General features: G+C 43.2%; 1 protein-coding gene across 1 annotated transcript; it reads left to right on the forward strand.

Moving 5' to 3' along the window:
* Window positions 1-3,612: 3,612 nt before the first annotated feature.
* On the forward strand, window positions 3,613-19,923 carry ELAC1 (elaC ribonuclease Z 1). The gene is made up of 4 exons (XM_043444133.1): window positions 3,613-3,743; window positions 9,969-10,133; window positions 15,781-16,248; window positions 17,857-19,923. Exons 2-4 carry the CDS (start codon window positions 9,977-9,979, stop codon window positions 18,321-18,323), a joined length of 1,092 nt encoding a protein of 363 aa, XP_043300068.1. The 5' UTR covers window positions 3,613-3,743; window positions 9,969-9,976; the 3' UTR covers window positions 18,324-19,923.
* The last annotated feature ends 5,557 nt before the right edge of the window (window positions 19,924-25,480 follow it).

Consider the following 25,480-nt stretch of genomic DNA (forward strand, 5'->3'; position numbering starts at 1 on the left):
GGTCTGAGCCCTGGTCTGGGAACTAGCATGCCACAACTAAGACCTGGCACAGCCAAATAAATAAGTAATACATGTACATTTTAAAAAAAAAACACTTTGAGGTATCACTTAACACCTTTTAGAATTTGTTGTTCAGTCACCAAGTCATATCCAACTCTTTGTAACCCCATGGACTGCAGCATGCCAGGCTCTTCCGTCCTCTACTATCTCCCAGAGTTTGCTCAAATTCAAGTCCACTGAGCTGGTGATACTATCTAACCATCTCATCCTCTGCTGCCCTCTTCCCCTTTTGTCTTCAATCTTTCCCAGCATCAGGGCCTTTTCCAATGAGTCAGCTCTTTGCATCAAGTGGCCGAAGTATTGGAGCTTCAGCTTCAGTATGAATATTCAGGGTTGATTTCCTTTAGGATGGACCGGTTTGATGTCCTTGCAGTCCAAGGGACTCTTAAGAGTCTTCTCCAGCACCACAATTCGAAAGCATCAATTCTTCAGCACTCAGCCTTCTTTATGGTCCAACACTTTTTCAACGGCCATTTTTCACCTTTCAGAACAGTTATCATCAAAAAATTCTCAAACAATAAATGTTAGCAACAGTGTAGAGAAAAAGGAACCCTCCTACGCTGTTGGTGGGAATGTAAATTAGTGCAGCCACTGTGGAAAACACTGAGAAATGTGGTGAGAAAACAGAGTTTTCTCAAAAAACTAAAGAAAGAACTACCATACGATGCAGCAATTCCACTCCTGGTATTCATTCACAGAAAAGTAAAATATTAATTAAAAAGATACATGTATTCCTTCAATTAAAAAATAAATTAAAAAAAGACACATGTACTTGTGTTCACAGTAGTATTGAGAAATCTCCATATTGTGTTCCACAGTGGCTGCATCAGTTTACAATTGCCAAGATATGTAAGCAACCTACATGTCCATCAACAGATGAACATACAGAGAAGATGCAGTATATATATATGATGGAATATTTGTTGGTGTTTAGTGTCTGACTCTTGTGATCCCATGGACTGCAGCCTGCCAGGCTCCTATGTCCATAGGACTTCCCAGGTAAGTATACTGGAATGGGTTGTGATTTCCTTCTCCAAGAGATCTTCCTGACCCCGGGTTCAAACCTGCATCTCCTGTATTGGCCAGCGGATTCTTTACCACTGAGCTACCAGAGAAGTCCCACTCAACCATAAAGAGAGACGAAATTTTGTATTTGCAACATGGATGGACTTGGAGGGCATCATGCTAAGTGAAAATATCAGAAAAGACACAATGTATGATATCACATGTTGAATGTAAAAAATAAAATAGTGAATATGATAAAGAAGAAACAGAACTCACATATATAGAAAACTATTAGTTACCATTAGAGAGAGGGGATGGGGAAGGAGCAAGACAGGGTTAACAGATTAAGATAACTATGTATAAAATAAATAAGTTACGAGGATATATTGTATAACACAGGGAACAAAGCCAGTGTTTTATAATAACTGTAAATGGTTAATTAAGGGCTAGGTTACATTTGGAGGGGCAGGGTTCTAGGTGAAAAAAACTGAACATAATAACTATTGAAGATGAATGATGTTTCTATATAGATGTTCATTAAACATTTTCTCAATTTTTGTGTATGTTAAAAATTTCCCATAAAGTTTTAAAAATGAATATAAAGCACTATCCAGAATTCTCTAAGCTATAATAACCTCTGAGAAAAGGGTTTGTAAGAAATCTCGATTGGGGTGGGCATAGGGGATGGTAGGTTTAAGCCAGGAACCTCTGGAATGGGCAGATCTATTGGGGGTACCTCTGCAGGGAACCCCTAGTTGAGTTGTGGTCAAGACCTAGCTGTAGGATGTGTCTTCCTGAGCACTTCTCAGCTAGGAAAGTGTCAGAATAAATAACATTCAAGGTCTGGTTTTAAAAATTTTGTTAAACCAGTCCCTGTACAAACAAATCCATCTTATTTCCTTATTTTTCCATTTCCAGGAGATTAATCCAAGTCTCAACCTTTCCACAAGATCCAGCTCAAGTTTAACCACCCCTACAACCTACCCCCCCTTTTTTTTGCAAGGCAGTGGGATCTTAGTTCCCTGACCAAGGATTGAACCCACCCCTGGCAGTGAAAGTGCAGAGTTTTAATCACTGGACTCCAGAAAATTCCCTAACCCTTCCTTAACTTAATGATCTCCCTATTTTTGTCACTCCCTTTGGTTTCTCCTCTGCTCCCTCATTTTGTTAGTGACTTTCTGCTAGTTCTTTTTCCAACCTTGGTTTATGCTCCTAAAACCAGGAACCATGACATATATTAGAAATTCATTATCAAAGTCAGATTGTCTCTCCACTAAGGCAGATCTTAATTAACACTTGCATAAATAAAAGCTTTGAAGAGGCCCAAAAGTAAATGATCCCTCTCTCCAGGCAGTGTTAAAAACCCTCCATCCACAGTACTTCTAACCCTGTTAGGAAGCTGCTGGATACTTTGACCACCTCGAACATGTGAGCAAAAATCAGTGCATCTGACACCACACAAGAGCGTGAAGTTTTGAAAGCTGGAGTTTGGCCGGAATGAGTTTTTCCGCTTGGGCCACGTGCAGTTTCCGCCGGGGCTCCTCACCCAGCGCGGCCCTGAGGCGATGCTGTGCGCTCTGCTCAGCAAGTGGACACACCGGGGACATGCAGGCACAGCACCCGCAGCTGCGGATCTTTCAGCAGACATTCCGCTGTATCCCCGGAAGAGCGAAGTGTAATCGAAAGAAGACTTGGGATCTAGAGTAAGACTGCTATGAACTCTGATTCCAAGGCACTGCACGCTTCAGTTTTCAGTGCTTAAGACAGATTCATCCCCATGAGATCACAGGCTTTACGCAGATATGCCAGAGCAAAGCATCTCGGAGAACACTCTTGTTTGAAAACGTTCAGTTCAGTTCAGTTCAGTCGCTCAGTCGTGTCCGACTCTGCGACCCCACGGACTGCAGCACACCAGGCCTCCCTGTCCATCACCAACTCCCAGAGTTTACTCAAACTCATGTCCATCTCGTCAGTGATGCCATCCAACCACCTCATCCTCTGTCGTCCCCTTCTCCTCCCGCCCTCAATCTTTCCCAGCATCAGGGTCTTTTCAAATGAGTCAGTTCTTCACATCCGATGGCCAAGTGCTGGAGTTTCAGCTTCAACATCAGTCCCTCCATGAACACTCAGGACTGATCTTTAGGAGGGACTGCTTGGATCTCCTTGCTGTCCAAGGGACTTTCAAAAGTCTTCTCCAACACCACAGTTCAAAAGCATCAACATTACACGGCAAAAAAAAAAAAGAAAGAAAGAAAAAAAAGAAAAGCCATACAGTAGGGACTTCTCTGGCGGTCCAAGTGGTTAAGACCTTGGGCTTCAAGGGCAAGGGGTGAGGGTCTGATCGCTGGTTGCAGAACTAAGATCCCACATGCCTCAAGCAGTGGCCAAAAAAAAAAAAAAAGCAACCTACACAGCGGACATTTTTCACTTTGGGCTCTCTGGTCCTCACGGGATACTGCAGCCCTCACAGGGGCCTCCCACTCGCCGCGGGACAGAGCGGACCGCCGGACCGGCCGCCCAGCCTCACGCCGGGGTCGCGTTCCGCGGAGAACCACCGAGCACGGACCTCCGGCGCCTCCTAGAGCGGCGGGTCGCGGGCTCGGCCGGCGGCGCACTTCCGCCCGCGCGCGTCGCCGCCCCGCGGACGGCCGGGCCTCGCCACGGGCCTCGGGGAGTGGGTGAGTGGGGCAGGGCGCGCCCGAGGTGGGGGGCGGGCCGGGGTCTGCGCCGCCGAGGCCTCCCCCGCGCCCGCCAAACCGGTCGAGCGCTCGGGCGTCCCGCGCAGTCGCGGGCTGTGCCGGGAGCCGAGGACCCGAGCCGGGGAGCTAGGACGCGCCTTGTCCACCCACCGCCCCACATCGCGCCTGCTTACCCCTACCCTGCGGGCCGAGGACCTCCTGCACCGCGCCTCTGCCGCCTCCCAGCCTCCTTTTGCTCGACAGGCGTGAAGGAGCGGCTGGGCCGGCCGGCGGTCGGAGACCGGGCCTCTGGCCACGGGGGGCTAGGCCTTGGCCTCGCAAAGGCCACTGTCTGTGCAGCAGGCCTCGGCCCTTTCATCTCTGAAATGGAGGATGGCAGGACCTGCCCTGCCTGTACCGCTTGGGTGGATTGCAGGCTTGGCACCGCCTCTGCCTGAAAACTCCTTCCGAGCCCGACCGCCTTTAGAATCTTCCGGGAGCTTCCCCAGTGCTGAGAACCCCAGAACCACCGGGCGATTGTAGTCTGCAGCCAGGACTGAGAACCACTGGCCCAGAGTGTCAAATGACCCTACTGAGATCGATCGTGTGTTGTGTTCTTGCTAGAAATGTGTACTGTGAGAAAGCAAGCGGCTGGGTTTTTGTTTTTTGGGTTTGTGTTTTTTTTTGGTCCAAGAAGACAAGAGCCAAAATCTGGTTTGCTCACTTATTTCCTAGTGGTGCATAACGCGCACCAATGATTAAATTTCTGGTTACTTCCTGACCTAGTGGAAGAGTTTTGGTTATTTGGCTTGCTTTTAAACTTTTTATTATGGAAACTTTCAAATATATACAAAAACAGAATCGTGTACAGAATGTACCAACTCATGTACTAATTGCTAATGGATCTAGTTTCACCTGGCACCCTCACCCCCACTGGATTATCTTAAAGCAAATCAAAACGTACCATTTCATCCATTTAATACTGGCTTATGTTTATAGAACACAGTAACTACTTGAACATAACACCATTGTCAGTCTCATAAGAACCTCACATTATTATCTTTCCAGTGAAGTTTGCATTTCCCCTATTCTCTGTCTTTCCCCACCCCGCTCCCATCATCTGGTTGTCCAAAACAGGATTCAGACAAGCTACACAGGTTACATTTGGCTGATGGCTCTTATCTCTGTCTCCTCTCTCTTGATTATTATTTTTCCTAGTATTTAGGTTGTTGAAGAAGTCAAGTCATTTGTCCTGTAATGTTTCTTACATACTGAATTTTGCTTTTTCCTTCCCTGTGGTGTGCTCTAATAAACTGGTGTTTAGAAGACAGCCTTTTCCAGGTACAGGTTATATTATTTGGCAAGAAAACCTCCTCGGTTACTGTGTGCTTCACATTGCATCACATCAGGAGTTGGATTAGGTCTTATCTCTGTGGTGGTAAGATTGATCACTGGCTCTTTTCCATACAAATTGTATTGCAGGGTGACTGATTGATCAGGGAATTACAGAAGGATACTAATAACTGCAGAAGGAATGAGAGAATATCACCTTTTGACAACCCCTAATGAAATAATGGTTCCTGGAAGGGATCATTAATGGTTGCTAACATCAGAAAAAGAGAGACAGCCAGACAGCGTGTGCTCCCTGGTGGAACTTCCCAATACCACTTGTTACATATTCTTAGATGATGGATGGGGGATAAAGAGGAAACAGGATTGACCTTGAGTTGATAATTGTTGAAGCTCAGTGATGGGTATGTGACAGTACATTATGCTAATCTCTCTCCTTTTGTGTGTGTTTGAAATTTTTCATAACAAAAGTTTTTTTTTTTTTTTTAATTGACTTGTTGACTTTTTCAGGTCAGCCTGATCCATCCATTATAGTTCTCCACTAGCCTTTCACTAACTGGTTCTCAAAACTGACTGCATGTTAGGATCACAGGGGAAGAATTTTTCAATTCTAAAACACATGTCTCTTGCGGAATTTCCTGTTGATAGTTCTGGGATGGAGCCCAATGGTTGATATGTTTTAAAAGATCTCCAGGTGATTTGTACTCCAGGATTCTGTACCACTGGAAGTCATGAAGTAAATTAAATGCAAAATTAAGTCAAATAGGTAAATAAAATGCTGCTTATTGCAGCCAAAAACAATTCAAAGATTTTTTTAAAAAGTTAATCTCCACCACCATTATTTTAATCACCCCCGAAATAACCAGCGTAGCAGTACAGTGTATATTGTTCCTCACCAGACTATCTCTGTCTTTCATAACATAGATGTTTGGGCATTGTTATAAAAATGAGATTATGCCATAGCCATCTGTAGCTTTTCTCATTGTCATCCCTTCAGTACAGGAGTCACAGACCTGGCTGAACTGTAGAACAGATAGTTCATGATATGAATGTACAATAAAGTAGTTGTTTCCGAATTGATATTTATCTGTCTATCTGTATATTCAGATAGTTTCCAAATTTTAGCCACCTTAAAAGTTTCACAGTAAGTATCATTGTACATAGATCCTTTATTTCTGTAAGGTAGATTCCCAAAAATGGGATTGCTGGATTACAGTACGTTGCATTAGCAGCCTCATTATTATTGGTAATATGTATTGCCAGATTACTCTCCCAAAACATAATAGCAGTTCATGTTTCCACCACTAGTGAAATGTAGGTACCCATTTTTCCTTGTCTGGGTTAGCACTGGATAGCATTAATATTTGCCAGCCGATGTGTGGAAATGATGGCTCTTTTTTCTTTAATTTGCATTTCCTCTCACTACTGGAGGACTGAGGATTTTCATGCTTATTGGCCCTTTGGATTTCTTTTGTGAGTTTCCTGTGTATATTCATTATTTAGTTTTCTATTCTGTACTTTTCTTTTTTAATGCGTTTGCTTGAACCATTTCTTCGGGGCATTAACCTGTTATCAAACAGTACAGTTTTTTCCAGATGGTTTTTTTCTTTTTGGCGGGGGGGAGGTCCTTTGACATTAAGAGTCTTTTGATATATGAAAATTTTTATGTAGTAAAAATGTCTTTTTAAAAGCTTTGTGTTTCATGTCTTGCCAGTAAGGGATTTTCATCCCCAAATTTGTGTACATATTCTAATTTTTTTGAACACTTTTTTTTGGACCTGAAAGGTCCAAATTTAAATGTTTCACATTTAAATCATGTGCATGTATTTTTATATACGATGCAAGATAAGAATCTTGCTTCACTTTTTCTGTGAAAATAACCAATTATGTCAGTGTTGTTCATTTTAAAAAGCCACCTTTTTACATTTCTTTTATATATTGATTTCTGTGTGTACCTGGGTTTATTTTTGGACTATCCCTTCTCTTACTTACAACTTTATGTTTGTGCCAATAATATATCTTTCTTTTGTGCCTGATTAGTGTCATGTTACTACCTAGAAAAGTAAATCACTACTCACTACTTTGTAGGCTTTTCTTGCCCATTCTCAGACATGTACTTTTTTTCTTTCCTGTTTTTTGGGTCACGTTTGTTCGAAGATGAATTGCACTGGAAATCTGATAGAATTTGCATTAAATACACATGTATTAATTATGAAGAGATACACATTTCTGTGATAGTAAATCTCCCATCAAAGAAGCTAATGTGTTTCTTTCTTTGAGTCTTTTAGGACCTGTTTCTTTCTGTTAACTTTATTTCTAGCTATTTTACAAGACTTTTTTTTTCTCTTGTGACTGAGGGTTTTTTTCATTTTTGCAAGGACTGAGAAAAGTTTTTGATAGGTTTCTCCCCCCTGTAGATAGTACATTTATCCAGCTCTCTGTCAAGTTTTCCTGTTTTAGTAGTTTTTCTTAAACTTAAATGTTTGTTTCCTTCCTTGCCATCAATGTGGATAATCTGTAATTGGTTATATATAACTTTGGCAAAAAGATGGGGAAGCAGTGGATTTTGGGCTCCAAAATCACTACAGATGGTGACTGCAGCCATGAAATTAAAATATGCTTACTCCTTGGAAGAAAAGTTATGACCAACCTAGACAGCATATTAAAAAGCAGAGACATTACTTTGCCAGCAAAGGTCCGTCTAGTCAAGGCAATGTTTTTTTCAGTAGTCATGTATGGATGTGAGAGTTGGACTATAAAAAAAGCTGTGTGCTGAAGAATTGATGCTTTTGAACTGTGGTGTTGGAGAAGACTCTTGAGAGTCCCTTGGACTGCAAGGAGATCCAACCAGTCCATCCTAAAGGAGATCAGTCCTGAATGTTCATTGGAAGGACTGATGTTGAAGCTGAAACTGCAATACTTTGGCCACCTGATGTGAAGAATCGACTCGTTGGAAAAGACCCTGATGCTGAGAAAGATTGAAGGCGGGAGGAGAAGGGGATGACAGAGGATGAGATGGTTGGATGGCATCACCGACTCGATGGACATGAATTTGAGTAAACTTCGGGAATTGGTGATTTACAGAGAGGCCTGGCGTGCTGTGGTCCATGGGGTTGTGAAGAGTTGGACATGACTGAGCGACTGAACTGAACTGAAGTTTGAGTTTATTTTATTTGATGCATATCTCCTGTCACAGAACTGTATCAGAGGGGTTTCCCTGGTGGTCCAGTAGTTAGAAATCTGCGTTGCAGTGCAGGGGACACCGCAGTGAGAAGCCTACACACCAAAGGGAGAGTGGCCCCCTCTTGCTGCAACTAGAGAAAGCCTGAGTGCAGCAGTGAAGACCTACTGCAGCCAAACAATAGATCAATAAATAAATCTTTAAAAAAAGGAACTGTATCAGAGAGAGATATGCCCAAAAATAGTGAAAGGAAAAAGAGATATCAGGAGTTGGCAGAAATCTACACACTCAACAGGTTGTTGCTGATCACTTGTAAGAGCAGAGGCCCAAGCGCTAACCCCTCATGGACCCTCTAATCAGGGGAGTGAGACATTCCCTCAGCATTACCGAGTGTTGTAGTGCTTCGTTGTGGTTTCCCAATGGTTCAGAGAAAGGGCTGCTCACCATGAGCTGCTCACCATAGAGAGATCACTTGGTGAGCATAATTAAGTTCCCTCGCTTGGCCAGAATCTCACTAGAGTTGTTTATTGTTTATTAGAAGAACTTTTAAAAAAATCAGCAGATAGCACAGAGTCCTTATATACCCACTCCCCACCCCACACCACCCCCATCAGTTTCCCCTAATGTTGACATCTTACATTAGTGTGTACAACGGTGATGGGCCAATATTGATACACAGTTTACATTAGGGCTTGTTCACGCTTTGTTTTGTATTTACTATGGGTTTTGACCAATGTGTGGTGATATGTGTCTGTCTTTATTGTATCATACAGAATAGTTTTACTGCCCTAAAATCCCTCCCTCCCTTCCCCCGCAAACCACTGTCTTTTTACTCTCCCCATAGTTTTGCCTTTTCCAGAATGTCATGTGGTTGGAATTCAAGTACAGTTTGGTGTATATATATATATTATATATATAATTTTTTAATTTATTTTATTTTTGGTTGCGCTGGGTCTCCGTTGCTGCACAGACTTTTCTCTAGTTGAGGCGAGTGGGTTGTAGTTGCTGTGCGCAAGCTTCTCGTTGCGATGTCTTCTCTTTTTTCCGTTCCCGGGCTCTAGAACACAGCCTCAGTAGTTGTGGTACCCAAGCTTAGTTGCTCCACAGTGCGTGGCATCTTCCCAGACCAGGGACAGAACCTGTGTCTCCTGCATTGGCAAGTGGATTCTTTACTCCCGAGCCACCAGGGACGGCTTCCCCGGTGGCTCGGATGGTAAAGGATCCGCCTCAATGCAGGAGACCTGGGTTCCATCCCTGGGTCGGGAAGATCCCCTGGAGGAGGAAATGGCAACCCACTCCAGTATTCTTGCCTGGAGAGTCCCATGGACAGAGGAGCCTGGAGGGCTACAGTCTATGGGGTCACAAAGAGTTGGACCCAACTGAGTGACTAACACTTTCAGTTTCACCAGGGAAGCCCTCAACTATAGTTTTTAATTAACTGAGTTTGGCTTTTTTTTTTTTTAATTTATTTTTATTTGTGTGAGCAGTCGTACAAGGTTTGGTAATTTGTAGTTTTAACTGATTAAAAGTTACTAGAATCTTCCTTTAGATTTCTGTGGAAAACTATTAGAGAACAGGAATCCACACTGTTCTCAATACATAGAAGTTAGATAACAGTGAAACTCCCAAGAACCTGTTTTTGGTGATTTTGAGCAGTGATGTGTGATGACCCCTAAGTGATCTTCTCGTTGCAGGGTGGAAGATGTCTATGGACGTGACGTTTCTGGGGACAGGTGCAGCATACCCGTCCCCAACCCGGGGGGCCTCTGCGCTGGTCCTTCGGTGTGAAGGCGAGTGCTGGCTCTTTGACTGTGGGGAGGGAACCCAGACACAGCTTATGAAGAGCCAACTTAAAGCGGGTGAGTGTGCGTTCCGCTTTCTCATTAGGGCTGTCTCTTGCTCATCTTCATTTTCCTGGCTGTCCTTGGGCCTTCTGCTCAGAAGCAACCCCAGCAGTTGTACCCCATTTCAGTGCCGGAGCCCTGGCAAGACTTGGAAGGCACTCAGGCATCTGGCCACACCAAGATGCCTAGATGAACTAGCTGACTGACTACCCAACTTACTTCCTCCTTCTCCTTCCCTCCCTTCAGTCCTTCACTTTTCATTCTTCCTGTAAATTGAAGAGCAAGGATGTACATAGGCTTAGGGCATGGAGGATGGAGTGAGATACATCAAACACATTAAAAAGACACTGCTGAACCACGGGAACATACTTACTTCCCCCAGGAGATGGGTGTAAATATCATGAGAGGGCAGTAGGTGTTCTGGGGAGTGAGTTCTTTTCTGCTTGGGGTCATCAGCAAAGACAGCTGAGGGGGGTGATATGTGAGTTGTTGAGGGAGGAGGAAGGGCTCCCTGGGCTGGGGAGAAGAAGGGCATTCTGGCCAGAGGGAACAGAGAGAGCCTCGCCCCAGGCCCACCAAAGAGTCCAGTGTTCACAGAGCCTTGACCCAGAGTTGGGTAGACCAGGATTCCAGTCCCAGCTGTGTCTCTGCTTATCACCTTAGCAGATCAGCAAGCTTAAGCCTTTCTTTTCTCATCTTTAAAATGGGGTTAAAACCTCCATATCAGGGCTTCCCTGATGGCTCAGCTGGTAAAGAATCCGCCTGCAATGCAGGAGACCTGAGTTCAATCCCTGGGTTGGGGAGATACCCTGGAGAAGGGAAAGGATGCCCACTCCAGTATTCTGGCCTAGAGAATTCCATAGACCATATAGTCCGTGGGGTCACAAAGAGTCGGCACAACTGAGTGACTCACTTCACTTAAAACCTGCACTTCAAAGGGGTGATGTGAGAATTGTATATAATAATCCCTTCTCTGTGTGGTTGTCTCCTTCTCATCAGTTAAATCTCAACTCACATGTTGTCTCCTCAAAGACTTTCCCCCAAACCTCTTGGGTTAAGTAATTTCTCCCTTACCCCAGGCATCCTACTGCTTTGTGCTGTTTTTATTGACTTTTTAGCATCATCAGTATCTAAAATTATGTTATTTAGGTAGTCGTTTCTGCGTTCACTGTGTAATTCCCTGGACGACTAGACTCTGAGCATATGGCATACCTAGTAGATGCATAGTAATATCTGTTGATGCATGAGTAAGATGTTCAGCACTTACTACAGGGCCTCTCACTTGTTAGATCTTGATAAATGGCACTTATTGAAATTATTCCTACAACTCCTCACAGTACTTGGCATTTAATGACTAAAAGAAAGATAGCTCTAGCATCCAAGGATCCCTTGGTCTAGTGGTGGAAACTGATGTGCAGTCATGGTGTAATGTGATAAGTAAGAATAAAGAGAAAAAAAAAAAAAAAGAATAAAGAGGTGTTTTCTAGCTACTTTTGAAGCACAAAGGAGGAGGACACTAACTGTATCTGTGTGTTCAGAGAAAGCAACTCAGAAATAGTAATAGTCGAGCGAGGATATGAGATGAATAGAAGTTTCTCTGGGAGGAGAAGCAGGGATGGATATTCAGGGAACAGATGACAGAGTGAGCAGGAAGTAAGGGAGTTTCCAGGAGAGACATGACGTGTTTGGGGAATCCTAAGCCATCCAGCACTCTGAGTACTTGACTGTACAGATGAGAGACAGGAATGCTTAAAGTGAGGGCCGACTGTGAAGACTTCTGTGTTATTCTAAGGTATCTGGGCCTTATTATTTATTCTGTTATCAACAAGGAATCATTGAATACATTTTAAACCAAGAAATGACATGGTCTGATTTGTGTTTTAGGATGATTTTCCAATAGCAAATGGTATTGGGAGAGAGAGAGGCCAGGCCCAAGGCAGTTGCATTCACCTGGTGAGAGAGAGAGAAGATGAAGATTCTGGAGCAGGAGGCAGGAATGAGGATGAAGACGAGAGACTCAGAGAGATCTCTGTAGAGCCAGGGGGAGACGGGACTGAGTGAATGCCTAGGATGTGCAGAAGTGCAGAATTACTCCAAGTTATAGGTGGTGATGTCCCAGACCTGGATGGAGAGTTAGATAGAGAGTTAGGAAGAGAACTGCTGGAGGAAGGAACCAGGCATATCACTTGGGACAGGTGTACACAGTTCAGCCCAAATTAATACTGTCTTATGTTGAAACCCTGTGGTCAGAGCAGTGCTATGCTTTACTTCCCTGGGATCATACAAGGGTTCCTTTCACGAGGCCTGGCAGGGTAGGCACATGCCAGAGTGGTGGCTATAATATTTAGAGAGTAGGGGTTGAGGTGGCAGGGTGATTAAAATAGAAACAAGTGACTGTTGTATTAAGAGGTTTGGATGTAGGGATAAGCCTCCAGTTTTTACTTAGTACCTGTGTCAGTTATCTAATGCTGCATAACAGATTAAAAGTTTAGTGGGGTACTTGCATTTATTATCTCATAGTTTCTGTAGGTTAGGGACTTCAGGCCAGGCTTAGCTGGATTCTCTATTTCAGGGTCTCAGTAGGCTGCAGCCCAGTGCTGGGATCTCATCAGAGACCCCACTAGAGGAAGAATCGATTTCAGAGCTCACTCAGGTTGTTGAACGAAGGCTGCCTGCAGCAGCTTGAGGCCTGCTGTAGGTCCTGGTCGTGGGGGTTTCTGCTGCAGGGTAGCTTGCTTCCTTTTACTGCCAGGAAGGGAGAAAGAGACTTAAGAGCAAGTCTGCCAGCAAGATGGACTCTGAGAACATAATCGCATTGCATCCTTGTGCCATGTTTCAGTGGTTAGAAGCAAGTGCCCAGTCCCACCCACACTCAAGGGGAAGGAATTATAGAGGGATGTGGACAGCTGGAGGCAGGGGCCGTGGGTACCACCTTAACTCTATTTGCCGTAATACCTTTCTCTCATGTTTTATATTTTTTTTTTCCCCTCCCCCGCCCCCTCATGTTTTATATTTTACAGTTATTTTTCAACAGATCACAAAGCTCAAGCTTTTTAAAATAAAAGTTTGGCCAAAAAATAATAATACTAAAATAAAATCTAAAGGGAACCTTTAGCTTACTACATTTTTATTGATTTAAAAAAAGAATTCCTGGCCTCAGAGAGGAGGGTGATATGGTAATCCCTGAACATTAGCTAAGACACTCTAGCACTTCTAAAGCCCCAATCTCAACCTGGAATCCTCAATACATCTTGGTTTCTCTCAGTAACCAAATGTGGACCCATCACTGTTGGAGTCTTTGAAACCCTTTTAGCTTATACTACCTCCTGGGGTAATAATATTTTATGGGTTTCATAAGGAAGTACTTTCTGTCTGTCTAAATATACTTCTTTCAACTTTCCATGGTCCTGATATCCAGGCATCTGATTAAAAAGTGTGGGTTTGTCGTATCTATTTTTTTTCATAATTTTAAAGAGTGAGCTTAAGCTTTTTTTCCCCCTCAAAAATGATTACAAAAAAGTATTATAAAAGTATAATTTTTAAAAGATTATAATAAGTATACATGCTCACTGTAAAAGTTTAAACAAAGCAGAAAAATATAAATAAGAAAATCCCAAATCTCTCTGTCTGGTCAGTGAATTTTCTATGCATATAGTTATAGTAATGGTGCAGGGATATTTGTGTGTGTGTTTGTATATAATTTTGCATAAATGCAATCAAACTATATTTGGTATGACTTTTTTTTCCAACTGAATAGTATGTGTCAATAACGTATTGCAGACATTTTCCCACAGCAGTAAACATCAGTGCATCATTCCTTTGGGTACGGAGGATGCTTAGTCTTCTACTCCTATATGGATGACATTTTCCCTGGTAATTTTCATGTTCTTAAGTGAAAGGGAACTCATGCATTTTTCTTTTTTCATTTGAAAGCTTCCTCTTACCTTTGATAATTGTGGTTGCTGTCCCTTCTCCCGCTGAAATCAAGTTTCTTAAAAAATGAAATGTTTGTCTTCCATGAAACTGTAATAACTGTGGAAAGTTACTTTTTCTTACCTAATGTGTCTCACTTGCTTTGAGTTCACTGATTGTTTGGTATTCAGATTTGGCTGTGCTTTGCAGTAAATAGGGAGAAGCCCGGAAAGTCTGACTTGGCAGTTTTGAGGTCAGTGTGAGACCAGGACTCAACAACTGATGTAGTTCTTTTGTCTGCTGAGTTCTTAGGTCCCACTTGGGAGGGTGGGGGGCTGTTGGCAGCCCAGACAGCAGAAAGGGGGAAATGAAAGTGTTCCAGAAGTCAAAAAACAGCAAAAACAAAGACTAAACCAAGACAACAAAAAGGAGCATGTTGGGGAAACTTCAAGCGTGCCTCCTGGGGATTCTCATGGTTCAAGATCACTGTTGAGATGATCCATTGTTCTACCTGGTCCATTGTTCTCTGCTACAGTGCCTGGCTTGATGTAGTAACACTGAGAAGACTCGCTTGGAGCACACTGTTACCTGGATGTCACAGGACAGATCCCATCACAATAAACTATTCCTGTTCTTTTATGGTATCAAGTGTTTGAAATAGGGGGGCCATGAGCTTGGACTGGAAGCAGCTGTTATATTAAAAATATGTTAATTGTGATTGTTACTTTCAAAAGCCTTTGTGGTGCATCTCTGAAAAACATTGAGGTGGCATCCTGCCACGTACCAGGAGTAAATTCAGTTTGTTGATCAGTTGCTCAGGCGTGTCTGACTTTTTCGGCCCCATGGACTGCAGCCCGCCGGGTTTCAGTCTACGGGATTCTCCAGGCAAGAATACCAGAGTGGGTCGCCATGCCCTCCCTCAGGGGATATTCCCAACCTAGGAATCGAACCTGCATCTCCTATTTTGGCAGGCAGATTTTTTTACCACTGAGCCACCAGGAAAACCCATACAGTTTACCATTGGCTAAATCAAGTTACGGCCTAAGTCAGTATGCACTGGAAGAGCTGCTGTGTTAGTTCAGACGGGAAGGGATGGACCCGCGTGCCTTCACATAACACCATGGGGGGTTACCCTCGATGTGCACTCCAGCCTCTATTGCCTGCCTCCTCCTCCTCGGTCCTTCACCTCACTCCCTTTCTCCCTCCCTCCTCCTCCCTCCTCCCTGTCCTCCCCTCCCTCATCCCCCTTTTTCCTCCTTTTCCTTCTGTCTCATCCAGGCAAGCAGGCTCAGGCTTGGTTAGTCAGTCTTTGGCCAGTGTGGAGTCCTTAAAAGGCGATTTTGGTTTCAGGCACGGGTCCAGTCCGTTGGAGCCAAAGGAACGTTTGTTAGCATGCTGGGAGTACATACTTGCTGTTCTCAGAAGGAGCAGCAGGGGGCAGTGTAACTGCCAGATACTTTCACACTTGAGGCCTAGCTGATTACTTAAGTGAATCATTTTGGTACACGTTTTCCTTTTCTCTTTTTTCCAGTAAGAGGATGTATAGGAAAATACTCTTAAAACTGTAACACTGTATAATTTGAAGATATTTTATGAAAAAAGTTCTATCTTATTAAAACCTTCCAGTGAAATAATACTTGTCTCTCTTGCTTCTGGAATCATGTAGAAAAATACATGCATGTTTCAAGTAGCTTTGTATGGGTTTTATTTCTGAAAATTGACAAATTTATTTCTCTGCTTCAATCAAAAGGGAGAATTACCAAGATCTTCATCACACATCTTCATGGAGACCATTTCTTTGGCCTTCCTGGCCTCCTCTGCACAATCAGCCTGCAGAGTGGGTCCATGGTCACCAAACAGCCCATCGAAATCTACGGCCCTGTGGGGCTTCGGGACTTTATCTGGCGAACCATGGAACTCTCTCACACGGAGTTGGTCTTCCCTTACGTGGTCCATGAGCTGGTGCCTACAGCGGATCAGTGTCCTACAGAAGAACTAAAAGAGTCTGTGCAGGTGAATGAAACAGACAGCCCTCCCAAAGAGGGACAAGGACGAACTATCCTGTTAGACTCGGAAGAAAACTCGTACCTCCTGGTTGATGATGAACAGTTTGTTGTGAAAGCGTTTCGCCTCTTTCATCGAATACCCTCCTTTGGATTTTCAGTCGTGGAGAAGAAACGCCCAGGTAAACTCAACGCACAGAAACTGAAAGACCTGGGTGAGTGAGTGTTTGTTTTTTCCTTTCTCCTCAGTTGAGTTGTTGAACTGCAGCAGTTAGAAGTGTCATAGAATCCTCCCTTTCTTGCTTCCCAGGCCTAAAACTTACATTTTCTCCACTTACTTCCTTTTCCCAAAGTTTGTTTATTAAGAGAAATCTTTAGGGCTAGCAGACGCGATTCAGAGCAAAAGTGAAGTATATATTTCAAGTCTCTCTTCAGCTCTCTAGAGGCACATTCTTGATCTGTCTTATCTTCAGCTTTTACTGTCTTGGTTGGTGGAATGATGATGGTTGTCTCAGGTCTACGCTTTTATTTTCTCATGTCATCTTTTTGAAATATGTTTGAGTGGCATCTTTGGTCAGATACTTTTCACCAGAGTTCTTAACCATGCCATTGCAACCAGCTGCTTTCTGAGTTTTCCTTCTTTACTGACTAAGTTATTAATAATTTGGTGTTTGGAACACTGCCTCAACCAGTTGTTGCTGTTGTTTTTTTTTGACTGTGCTGGGTCTTAGTTGTAGCACGTGGGGTCTAGTTTCCTGGGGAACGAACGCAGGCCTCCTGCATTGGGAGCGTGGAGCCTCAGCCACTGAAGCACCAGGGAAGTCCCTTGACCAGCTTTATATACCGGGTTCATCCCCCTGGAAGCAAGCATTCAAAGGTGGGCCTGGGGCCCGTCTGTGGCCTCGCACCCGCCCTGTGCTCAGTCATCACGTGCTCAGGGCCCGCAGCACCTCTCCCAAAGCAGTGCCAGGTGCATCATCCCTCTAGCATCCCCGCCTTCCTTGCCGTGCCGACGGCAGAGCCTGTGAAAAGCATGGCGGTGGCTTTTCATATGTTCTTTTTCTTTATTTGCACAATCTCTTCTTTCTTCCCCAACTAAAACAATGTACCAAGTAATGAGGAAAACTGCCTTAGATCAAAGTATCTTTATTATCTACAAACCTGTGAAAATACCAGTGTGTTGGGACACTGTAAACGTGATCCGTGTTGGAATTAGTGAACATACTCTGTTTATATGTATTGCCCAGAGTGATGATCAGGTATTATTCTTGATTAATACGAGATTTAAGCCCAGTTTGGTAAGCATGGGACTGCCTCTGTTTACAATGAAGATTGATTATGTGTAACTACCTGAAGTTCTCCTTGATGTTGTGATCCAAACAGTCCCCTCTAACAATTTTTTTATTATGTTAATTAGTTTGTTGGTACCTTGTCATTTAAAAGGGCTCTTTAATTTTTCCTAAAGATGAGCTTATTAAATACAGCACTCAAAAGCTGTTATTCCCATGCACAGCAGAGGATCACAGCTGTTCCCTTGACTATAATAAGGTTTTAGGGGGACTTAAGAGCTTAAACTTATCTGAAACGTGTGCTTGGAAATGTTTTAAATACTTGGACATTGCTAATATCAATAGCCAACAGTGAACTTTTAAAAAATGTATAAATATCCCAGTTTCCCACAAGTAATAAAATATTTATAACAATTATGAAAAGAATTGGATGCCTTTTCCATTTGCTATTTGCAGTGCTGTTGAAACAGACGCTTTTTAACAAGCCATAAATTCCGTTCCCATGATGTGATGTTATCTGCCTCCACCTTGTAGGTGTTCCACCCGGTCCTGCCTATGGGAAGCTGAAAAACGGAATTTCTGTTGTTCTGGAAAATGGAGTTACAATTTCTCCCCAAGATGTCTTAAAGAAGCCTATTGTTGGGAGAAAAATCTGTATTTTGGGTGACTGTTCTGGGGTTGTGGATGACGGAGGAGTAAAGCTGTGCTTCGAGGCGGACCTACTGGTCCACGAAGCGACCCTGGATGACACCCAGATGGACAAAGCCAAGGAGCACGGCCACAGCACGCCACAGATGGCGGCGGCGTTTGCCAAGCTGTGCCAGGCGAAGAGGCTAGTTCTGACTCACTTCAGTCAGAGGTACAAGCCAGCCGCCTTGGCCAGGGAAGGAGAGGCAGATGCGATTGTGGGACTTAAAAGGCAAGCTGAGTCCGTGCTGGACCTCCAGGAAGTGGCTCTTGCAGAAGATTTCATGGTCATCAGCATTCCGATCAAGAAGTGAAACCAGTATTCCCGAATGCATTCTCATGTGTCTGTAAATATGTTATTGAACCAACAGTCACATTTGGTTTCTTTTTGTTGCTGTGGTGGTGGTGGTCATCGTTGTTTTGATCTACAATTATTTGAGTCCTCATAATCCTGAAAAGGATGGAGCTGCGTTGCTGAACTAATTCAGCATTGAGAGGGAGCAAGCTATTTGATAATAAATCACTTTAAAAAGAATGAAACCAGCATCCTTCTTAAAGTCCACATTTGACAAGATGATAGGCTATTCAGGTATACCTGCCTTGAGGCTGCTGCCTCAGAGATTAGCCAGTGCACCATGGGCTTAGCTTCCATCCAGCGTTATTGCTGTTGTTGGCAAAGTATGCAGGACTTGGCCCTCCTGGCTAAAAATGGTATTTTGGCAGTTTGTGTTGAATCTGTTCATGTTATTAACAAAAGAGAATAGTGATGAGATATTGGATGTGCAGAATTGAAGCTGGCATGTTAAATCTTGAACTCTTTGCTAGAAGACTGAATGCAGGGTCAGGGGAGGCATTCAGGCTTCAATCAGTATTTTATTAAACTTTCCAGTTTGCTCTAAACCCGGGTTTCTCAGAGGTGATACTGCTCCCTTGGATGGAATTCTGAAGTTGTGGGATGTTTCTTGTCAAAACTAGGAGGGGCTACTACCAGCAGTCAGTCAGTACAAGCCAGGACGTTAGATCGTAGAGAATTTTGGTCAGTCCTAAACCATGAAGAATTATTTCATCCCACAATGCATATTGCAGGTCTGTTGAAATACACATCAAGTTAAAACTTCTACTGTGAACATACTTTATAAAAATTCAGTGACATAAGAGTTCAGGTGTTTTGGGGGCATGAACCACCAGTCTCCTTGCATGGCCCTGCAACAAACCTTTCTCTGCTCAAAAAGAAAAACAAGAAATAGTGACATAGTGAGTTGAACTATGAGGTAAGTCAAATTCTGCAACAGATCCTAAAAAGCTAGCTAAGTGAATATATTGGAATGTCACATCAAACATTATTTGTCAGAAGTGAGCTATGGGCTGGAGCTTGTGAATCTGGAGGTTAAAAAATAACTATCTGTCCGACTTGGGTTTAATTTACGTGTTCTGATAAATAATTCTTTGAGCACCATTTTAGTAAAATGTTCTTTCTAGAATAGCTTTTCCTGCTGAGTTGCCTTCCACCTCTCTTCTGTCTGTCATGGGGTATATCTGACTCATTTGCCCACAGTAAATACATGGAAAGGTAGTCTCAAGTACTGATTCAGTCAAAAAGGTTCCCTAATCAAACTGGTTTGGGAAACCCTGTATACTGTGGGTCCCTCTGGCAGAGCTGTAATGCCCAGCAATGTATTAACAACAGCATGGCTTCAGTGATCACCAGCTAGTCTGTGATGCCAGAAAGACATTTCAGAGTGATTTCGGGGTCCCATTCTGTACCTCATGATGGTCCCTATGTGCTCTGAAGCAGGTTCCTTAGATCTGCTGATCTTTAGCCTGCTCATCTCTAAAAATGAGAAAAATAATAATAAGACCTACCTCTAGGAGTGCTGTAAAGATTAAATAAAGACAGTGTATAAAAGGAGCATAGCACGTTGCTTCAAGGCACGAAGTCCTAAAGTACAGAGGTTTGTTAACTGAACCCCTTTCTAAAGTCGTATTTCACCATATACTATCTGTTAACATCTTCAGAAGCTAGAGAGTTTTATAGTATACTTATTCAGAAATACTGTCATGGTGTATAGTAGACTATTGGATTCCTCTGGTCCTGGGGGTTTTTCTAGTAAAAATTGACTCTTGGAGGGGTCTGGAATCCCTGAAGTAGTGATGGTCCAGTTACTCAAGATCTCAGTCATTCTGAAGCAGCCTCCAGAATGGGCTGATTCGGCCCTCCTGTAGGCCCCTGGCCTGCCAGAGTACCACAGTGGACCAGAACTAAAGCGTATCTTGATTTCTGAACTCAAGTCAAACCATCATTTATTAACCTCCTGTGTGCCGAATGGGCTTCCCCAGTGACTCAGCAGTGAGGAATCCGCCACAGGAGATACGAATTCAATCCCTGGGGTTGGGAAGGTCCCCTGGAGGAGGGCATGGCAACCCACTCCAGTATTCTTGCCTGGAGAATCCCATGGACAGAGGAGCCTGGCGGGCCATAGTCCACAGGCCCGCAAAGAGTCGGGCACGACTGAAGCGACTTAGCACACACGCAGGCGACGTGTGCCCAGACCTGTACGCGAGGGAGTGGCTAGTACTAGTACCTCTGATGCCTGGAGCTCTGGAGTGTAAAGATTGTAGTTTGGTCACCTCTACATTCTTGGAAATACCCACCCATGCTATGCACCCAGAAATGTATATTGAGTGAAACGAGATCACAAAATTTAAGGCCTAAAGTTTAGAATCTCTGCCTAGCCCATTTTACTGCTGGGTTTGTCCAAAAAAAGTAACTGCCTGATTGGTGGTGTTCCATTTACTGCCTTGGGAGTAAATGAATATAAGACAAAATTTCAGGCTCACTGTCTCAGTGCTAGAGACTAATAGGAAAACCCAAAGTGAATGTGCAGTTCTTTCAGATCTTTCTGATCTTACAGCCTATCACTCAGTTTTGCTGTTCCTGAGCATTATTTGATAGATGGCTTGAGCTGTGCCCTTAGAATCAGGCTCTTTTAATATATTTGGGCTAAGCCCTCAGAGAACATGGGAATGTGGAACAAACTGATGTGTTGGATTAAGTGTGGGGTATCAGTTCATGGCAAGAATTCTTTCCTGGACTCTCTTCTGGCCTAGAATTTGTTATTAATGGTAGGACACATTCTAAGAATTTGTGGAGCTAGAATTGAGTGAATTTTTTTTTTTCCTGTTAGGCCGGGCCATGCAGCTTGAGGGATCTTAGTTCGCCACTCAGGGATTGAGCCAGAGCCATGGCAGTGAAAATGCCAAGTCCTAACCACTGGCCTGCTAGGGAGATCCCAAGAGTGAACCCAAACTTATTTGATCACTGAATTCTCTTTTGCCAAGGAGCATCTTATAACACTGAGAGATGGTGTTCCTTAATACTATTGAAAGCATTAATAGTCACCGACTATGTCTATCACCGACTCGATGGACATGAGTTCGAGCAGGCTCTGGGAGTTGGTGATGGACAGGGAAGCCTGGCGTGCTGCAGTCCATGGGGTTGCAAAGAGTCGGACATGACTGAGTGACTGAACTGAATACTATTGAAAAGCATTTTATTTATATTTTTTACCTGCAACTTTATTGAGGTAATAAATTCCATGTCTACACCAAATATAGTATTTTTTGTCTTAACCAACTTTCCAATTGTTAGAAATTCATACTCCTGCTTATTTAGATAAAAAACAGGCACTTTTCTGTTTCTCAAAAGGTATTTAGACTTGCCCAAATAGACCCCAAATCATCTGTTTTCAAATACTCATGCTTCTTTAGTATACTTTTAATAAACTTTTAAACATAAAAGCAGCATATGCCCAGTGATTTTTTTTTTAGAGATTCAAGAAAAGAAGATGATTACTCATAATTCTGCTGGGGGCTTCCCAGGTGGTGCAGTTGGCAGGAGATGCAAGAGATGTGGGTTCGATCCCTGGATCAGGAAGATCCCCTGGAGAAGGAAGTGGCAACACACTCCAGTATTCTTGCCTGGAGAATTCCATGGACAGAGGAGCCTGGAGGGCTATAGTCCATGGGGTCGCAAAGGGTCAGACATAACTGAGCGACTGAGCATGCACACACTTGTAGTTCCACCAATCCAGAGAGCTGCTGCTTTGTTCCAGTGATCCTGAAACTGAGATGTGAGTCAGCATAGCTCAAGGTGTTACACAGGTGGACAGGTGTGCATAGGTAGACACAGGTCCTTGGGTTCTAATTCCAAAGACTAATTCAGTATGTCTGGGGTGGAACCCAAGAATCTGTATTTTTAATAAACCCCCCTAGGTGATTCTGAAGTATGTGAGTGGTAGGCCACATGTGGAGAAAAAAACTGTATTTATGCACTTAGAAAAACTGAGGTGTACATAAATATATTTTATGTAATTTAAACATGCTTATAGATGTATGCATATTACACACACACATATTTTTACATGTAGGTTGACCTCAACTGTTTTTCTCATTTAACATGAGTGTTTTCCCACAGCATTAACTGTTCTTTGAGAGCATGAATTTAATGATTTTATATTATCCCATTCTATAGATATAATATATGTTTTCATACTTTTGAGGCATTTGAGGTTGTTTTGCATTGTTATAAATAATACTGTCATGAATATTCTGAGGCATAAATCTTTGTATCTCTGAGTATTTCCTTAGCATTGATTTCTCTGGAGGTCAAAACATCTAACTTATTTTTCTGGACTCCGGTCAAGAATCTCTCACTTGTTTTCTCGCTCACACTGTGCAGCTGCAGGAGAGAGGCCTGTTTTGCTGCTCCATTGATAGATGATATTGAATATCTTCAATTAATGACCTTTCTAACACTTCTCTTCCCAGACATTTGTCTTATAAAGATTATTTTTGCCTGCTAGTGAAAACAATTTTATTATGTCTTGCAACTAGCTCGTATAATTCAACTGTGATTTCCTTGAATATTCTTATGCCACCTTAAAAATGCAATTCTTACTTAAAAGGTAAAATCCTTACTGCTTCAAATATGCTCATGATAGATGTACAGTGAAGGTATTTTTGTCTTTACAAAGTTATATATTATGGTGAAATATATTGATCCTGTCTTCACTGATTGATGGATTTTTTTAGGTACTGAATGAGTCAGAGTATTGGTTTTGTTTTGTTTTTTTTAACATGGAAAAAATAAAAAGGAAATGCTGATGATGCTCACTCTTTGGCAGGACAAGGATAGAATTTGAGGGGGCTGTGGTGGGATGTGAGGTAGGATTGAGAAATTCTTTTAAACAGTGTTTAAAAACTAAAAAATAAATAGTACATTAACCACACTACGTTTTTAAAGGGGGTGGGATGTGGGATGATAGTGAATACCAGATGAATGGTTAAGAGTAGAAGAAGGGATCTTTAGCAAGGGGTATGGGAGGAACAGTGACGAGGACTGTCTTATACAAACCACTGGCACTAGTGGCTTCCCAGGTGGCTCAGATGGTAAAGAATCTGCCTGCGATGCTGCAGACCTGGGTTCAATCCCTGAGTCCTCAAGATCCCCTGGAGGAGGGAATGGCTACCCACTCCAGTATTCTTGCCTGGAAAATCCCATGGACAGAGGAACTTGGTGGGCTACAGTCCATGAGATTGCAAAGAATCGGACACGACTGAGCACCTAACATATGAGGTATTTTGAACTATTTGTGTGTGTGTGTGTGTGTGTGTGCGTGCGCGCATTCATTTAGTTAAAAAATTACATTAAAATACCTACACAACAGATGCAATGCTGCTCCGAATAAGCATGTCAGTCGGGATTTCCTTATGGGTGCTCCAGGCAGTGAACAGTTCCTTTCAAGACTTTTTAACATTCCAATCCATTCCCCATACTGCAAAGAGGTTTTTTCAAAATGCAAATCTGAACCTAGTACCCAGATCTGAATGACCTTGCCCTACCCCCCTTTCCAAGCTAATCTTATTCCACTCATTTTTGCAGCCCCAGCCATGTGGGCCTTTCAGTCCTTTGTCAGAGGTTTCTGTTGTTGCCCAGTCTTGGCACAGACTGCTCCCTGGGCCTGGACTGCTTCCTCCTCTCCCCAGGTTAACCCTTCCTGAGCCTTCTGCTTACAGATCTGCAGCCACATCCTCCTGGAAGCCTTCCCAGACCTCCCCACTAGGTAGCATGTGACTGCACCCCACATTCCTGTTGCTTGTCACTTCGTATTCTCATTTTGTTCCTGTGAATATCCAATTGATGTTTCTCTTTCCCTCCAGCACTGTAAGCTTCACAAGAGCAAAACTGTGCCTGCCTGTGCTTCCCTTTGGGCCCCAGCTCCTAGGTCAGTGCTTGGAATATATTAGGCACTCAATAAATAGTGGTGATTGGTTCCATTTTTCTTGCCTTCCTGTTATTCTATACCGTGCTCTCCTAGGGATTTTTCCTGATTAATATTAAAAACAAAAAAGCAAAAATCCTCTAAACTTAATCTCTAAACTAAAAACCAGGAGGAAGAGAATGGTGGCCTATAACCTTCTTGATGGTGGTTTAGTCGCTAAGTCATATCCAACTCTTGCGACCCCATGGACTGTAGCCCACCAGGACCTTCTGTCCATGGGATTCTCTAGGCAAGAATACTGGAGTGGGTTGCCATTTTCTTCTCCAGGGGATCCTCCCAACTCTGGGATCAAGCCTATGTCTCTAAATGAGGCAAATTTTTGTAAATACTAATTTTAAAGCTTTAGCTTGGTGTCCTAAGGAATGCAGGTAGATACCTAGAATTGGAAAGGGCTGGAAAAAGGAGTTTCTCTAAGAAAGTGGGATGTTGGCTTTCACTATGCCTAAGTGTTATAGCCATGTGTTCCAGGAAACAAACTCACTCAGAAGGACAATGCAGATAGTGGAGTGCATTTTATTACACCAGCGGGCCCAAGGCAGAGTCTCCTCTTAGCCAAGGACCCCAACCAGTTTTTGTGAAAACCTTATATACCCTAAGTGTACGTGCCCAAACCCACCTCCCCAAATTCCCTGAAACTAGTCTGAACAAAGGAAAAGAAAGATATGATCAAAGTTAACCTGTCGTTCATATGCCTTAAGCCTAGGTAGTTAACAGTGGACAATGATCAATAGGCCTGTGGTCATACCCCAATAAGCATAATAGAATGCATGGTTCTATTCGGTTACACAGATAATTAGGGTTTTCCTTTAGGCAGAGAGTTTAGGTACAAGCCCTGGGGCTCTTCCTTTCTGGGGCCTGGTTTTCCAATTGGTATGTCATTTCCATAGATACTGGGCATAGAGCTCAAAGTCCACTGTCTGGCCCAAGATGAAGTCCTGCTTTCAAGATGGAGCCTGTTCTGTCTGTTTCCTCCTTCATAAGAAAGTCAGGAAAAGGTATAAAGAAGGAGAAGAGAAGGCCAAGCAAGCCCGTGCAGGAGTCTGGAGCCCCGTGCAGGGTAGGGAAATGGTGGGAAAGCCTTAAGAACACAGATGTCTGATGTTCAATCTTATGGTGGCTGTGTGGATTGA

This window comes from Cervus canadensis, chromosome 23 (genome assembly GCF_019320065.1).
Source record: "Cervus canadensis isolate Bull #8, Minnesota chromosome 23, ASM1932006v1, whole genome shotgun sequence".
Taxonomy (NCBI): Eukaryota; Metazoa; Chordata; class Mammalia; order Artiodactyla; family Cervidae; genus Cervus; species Cervus canadensis.

Excerpts from the sequence above, each read along its gene's own strand:
- ELAC1 (XM_043444133.1), top strand. The coding sequence starts at position 9,977 with ATGTCTATGGACGTGACGTTTCTGGGGACAGGTGCAGCATACCCGTCC. Across the intron at positions 10,134-15,780 it reads GAAGAGCCAACTTAAAGCGG|GGAGAATTACCAAGATCTTC; the intron begins GTGAGTGTGCGT and ends TTCAATCAAAAG. Across the intron at positions 16,249-17,856 it reads ACAGAAACTGAAAGACCTGG|GTGTTCCACCCGGTCCTGCC; the intron begins GTGAGTGAGTGT and ends TCCACCTTGTAG.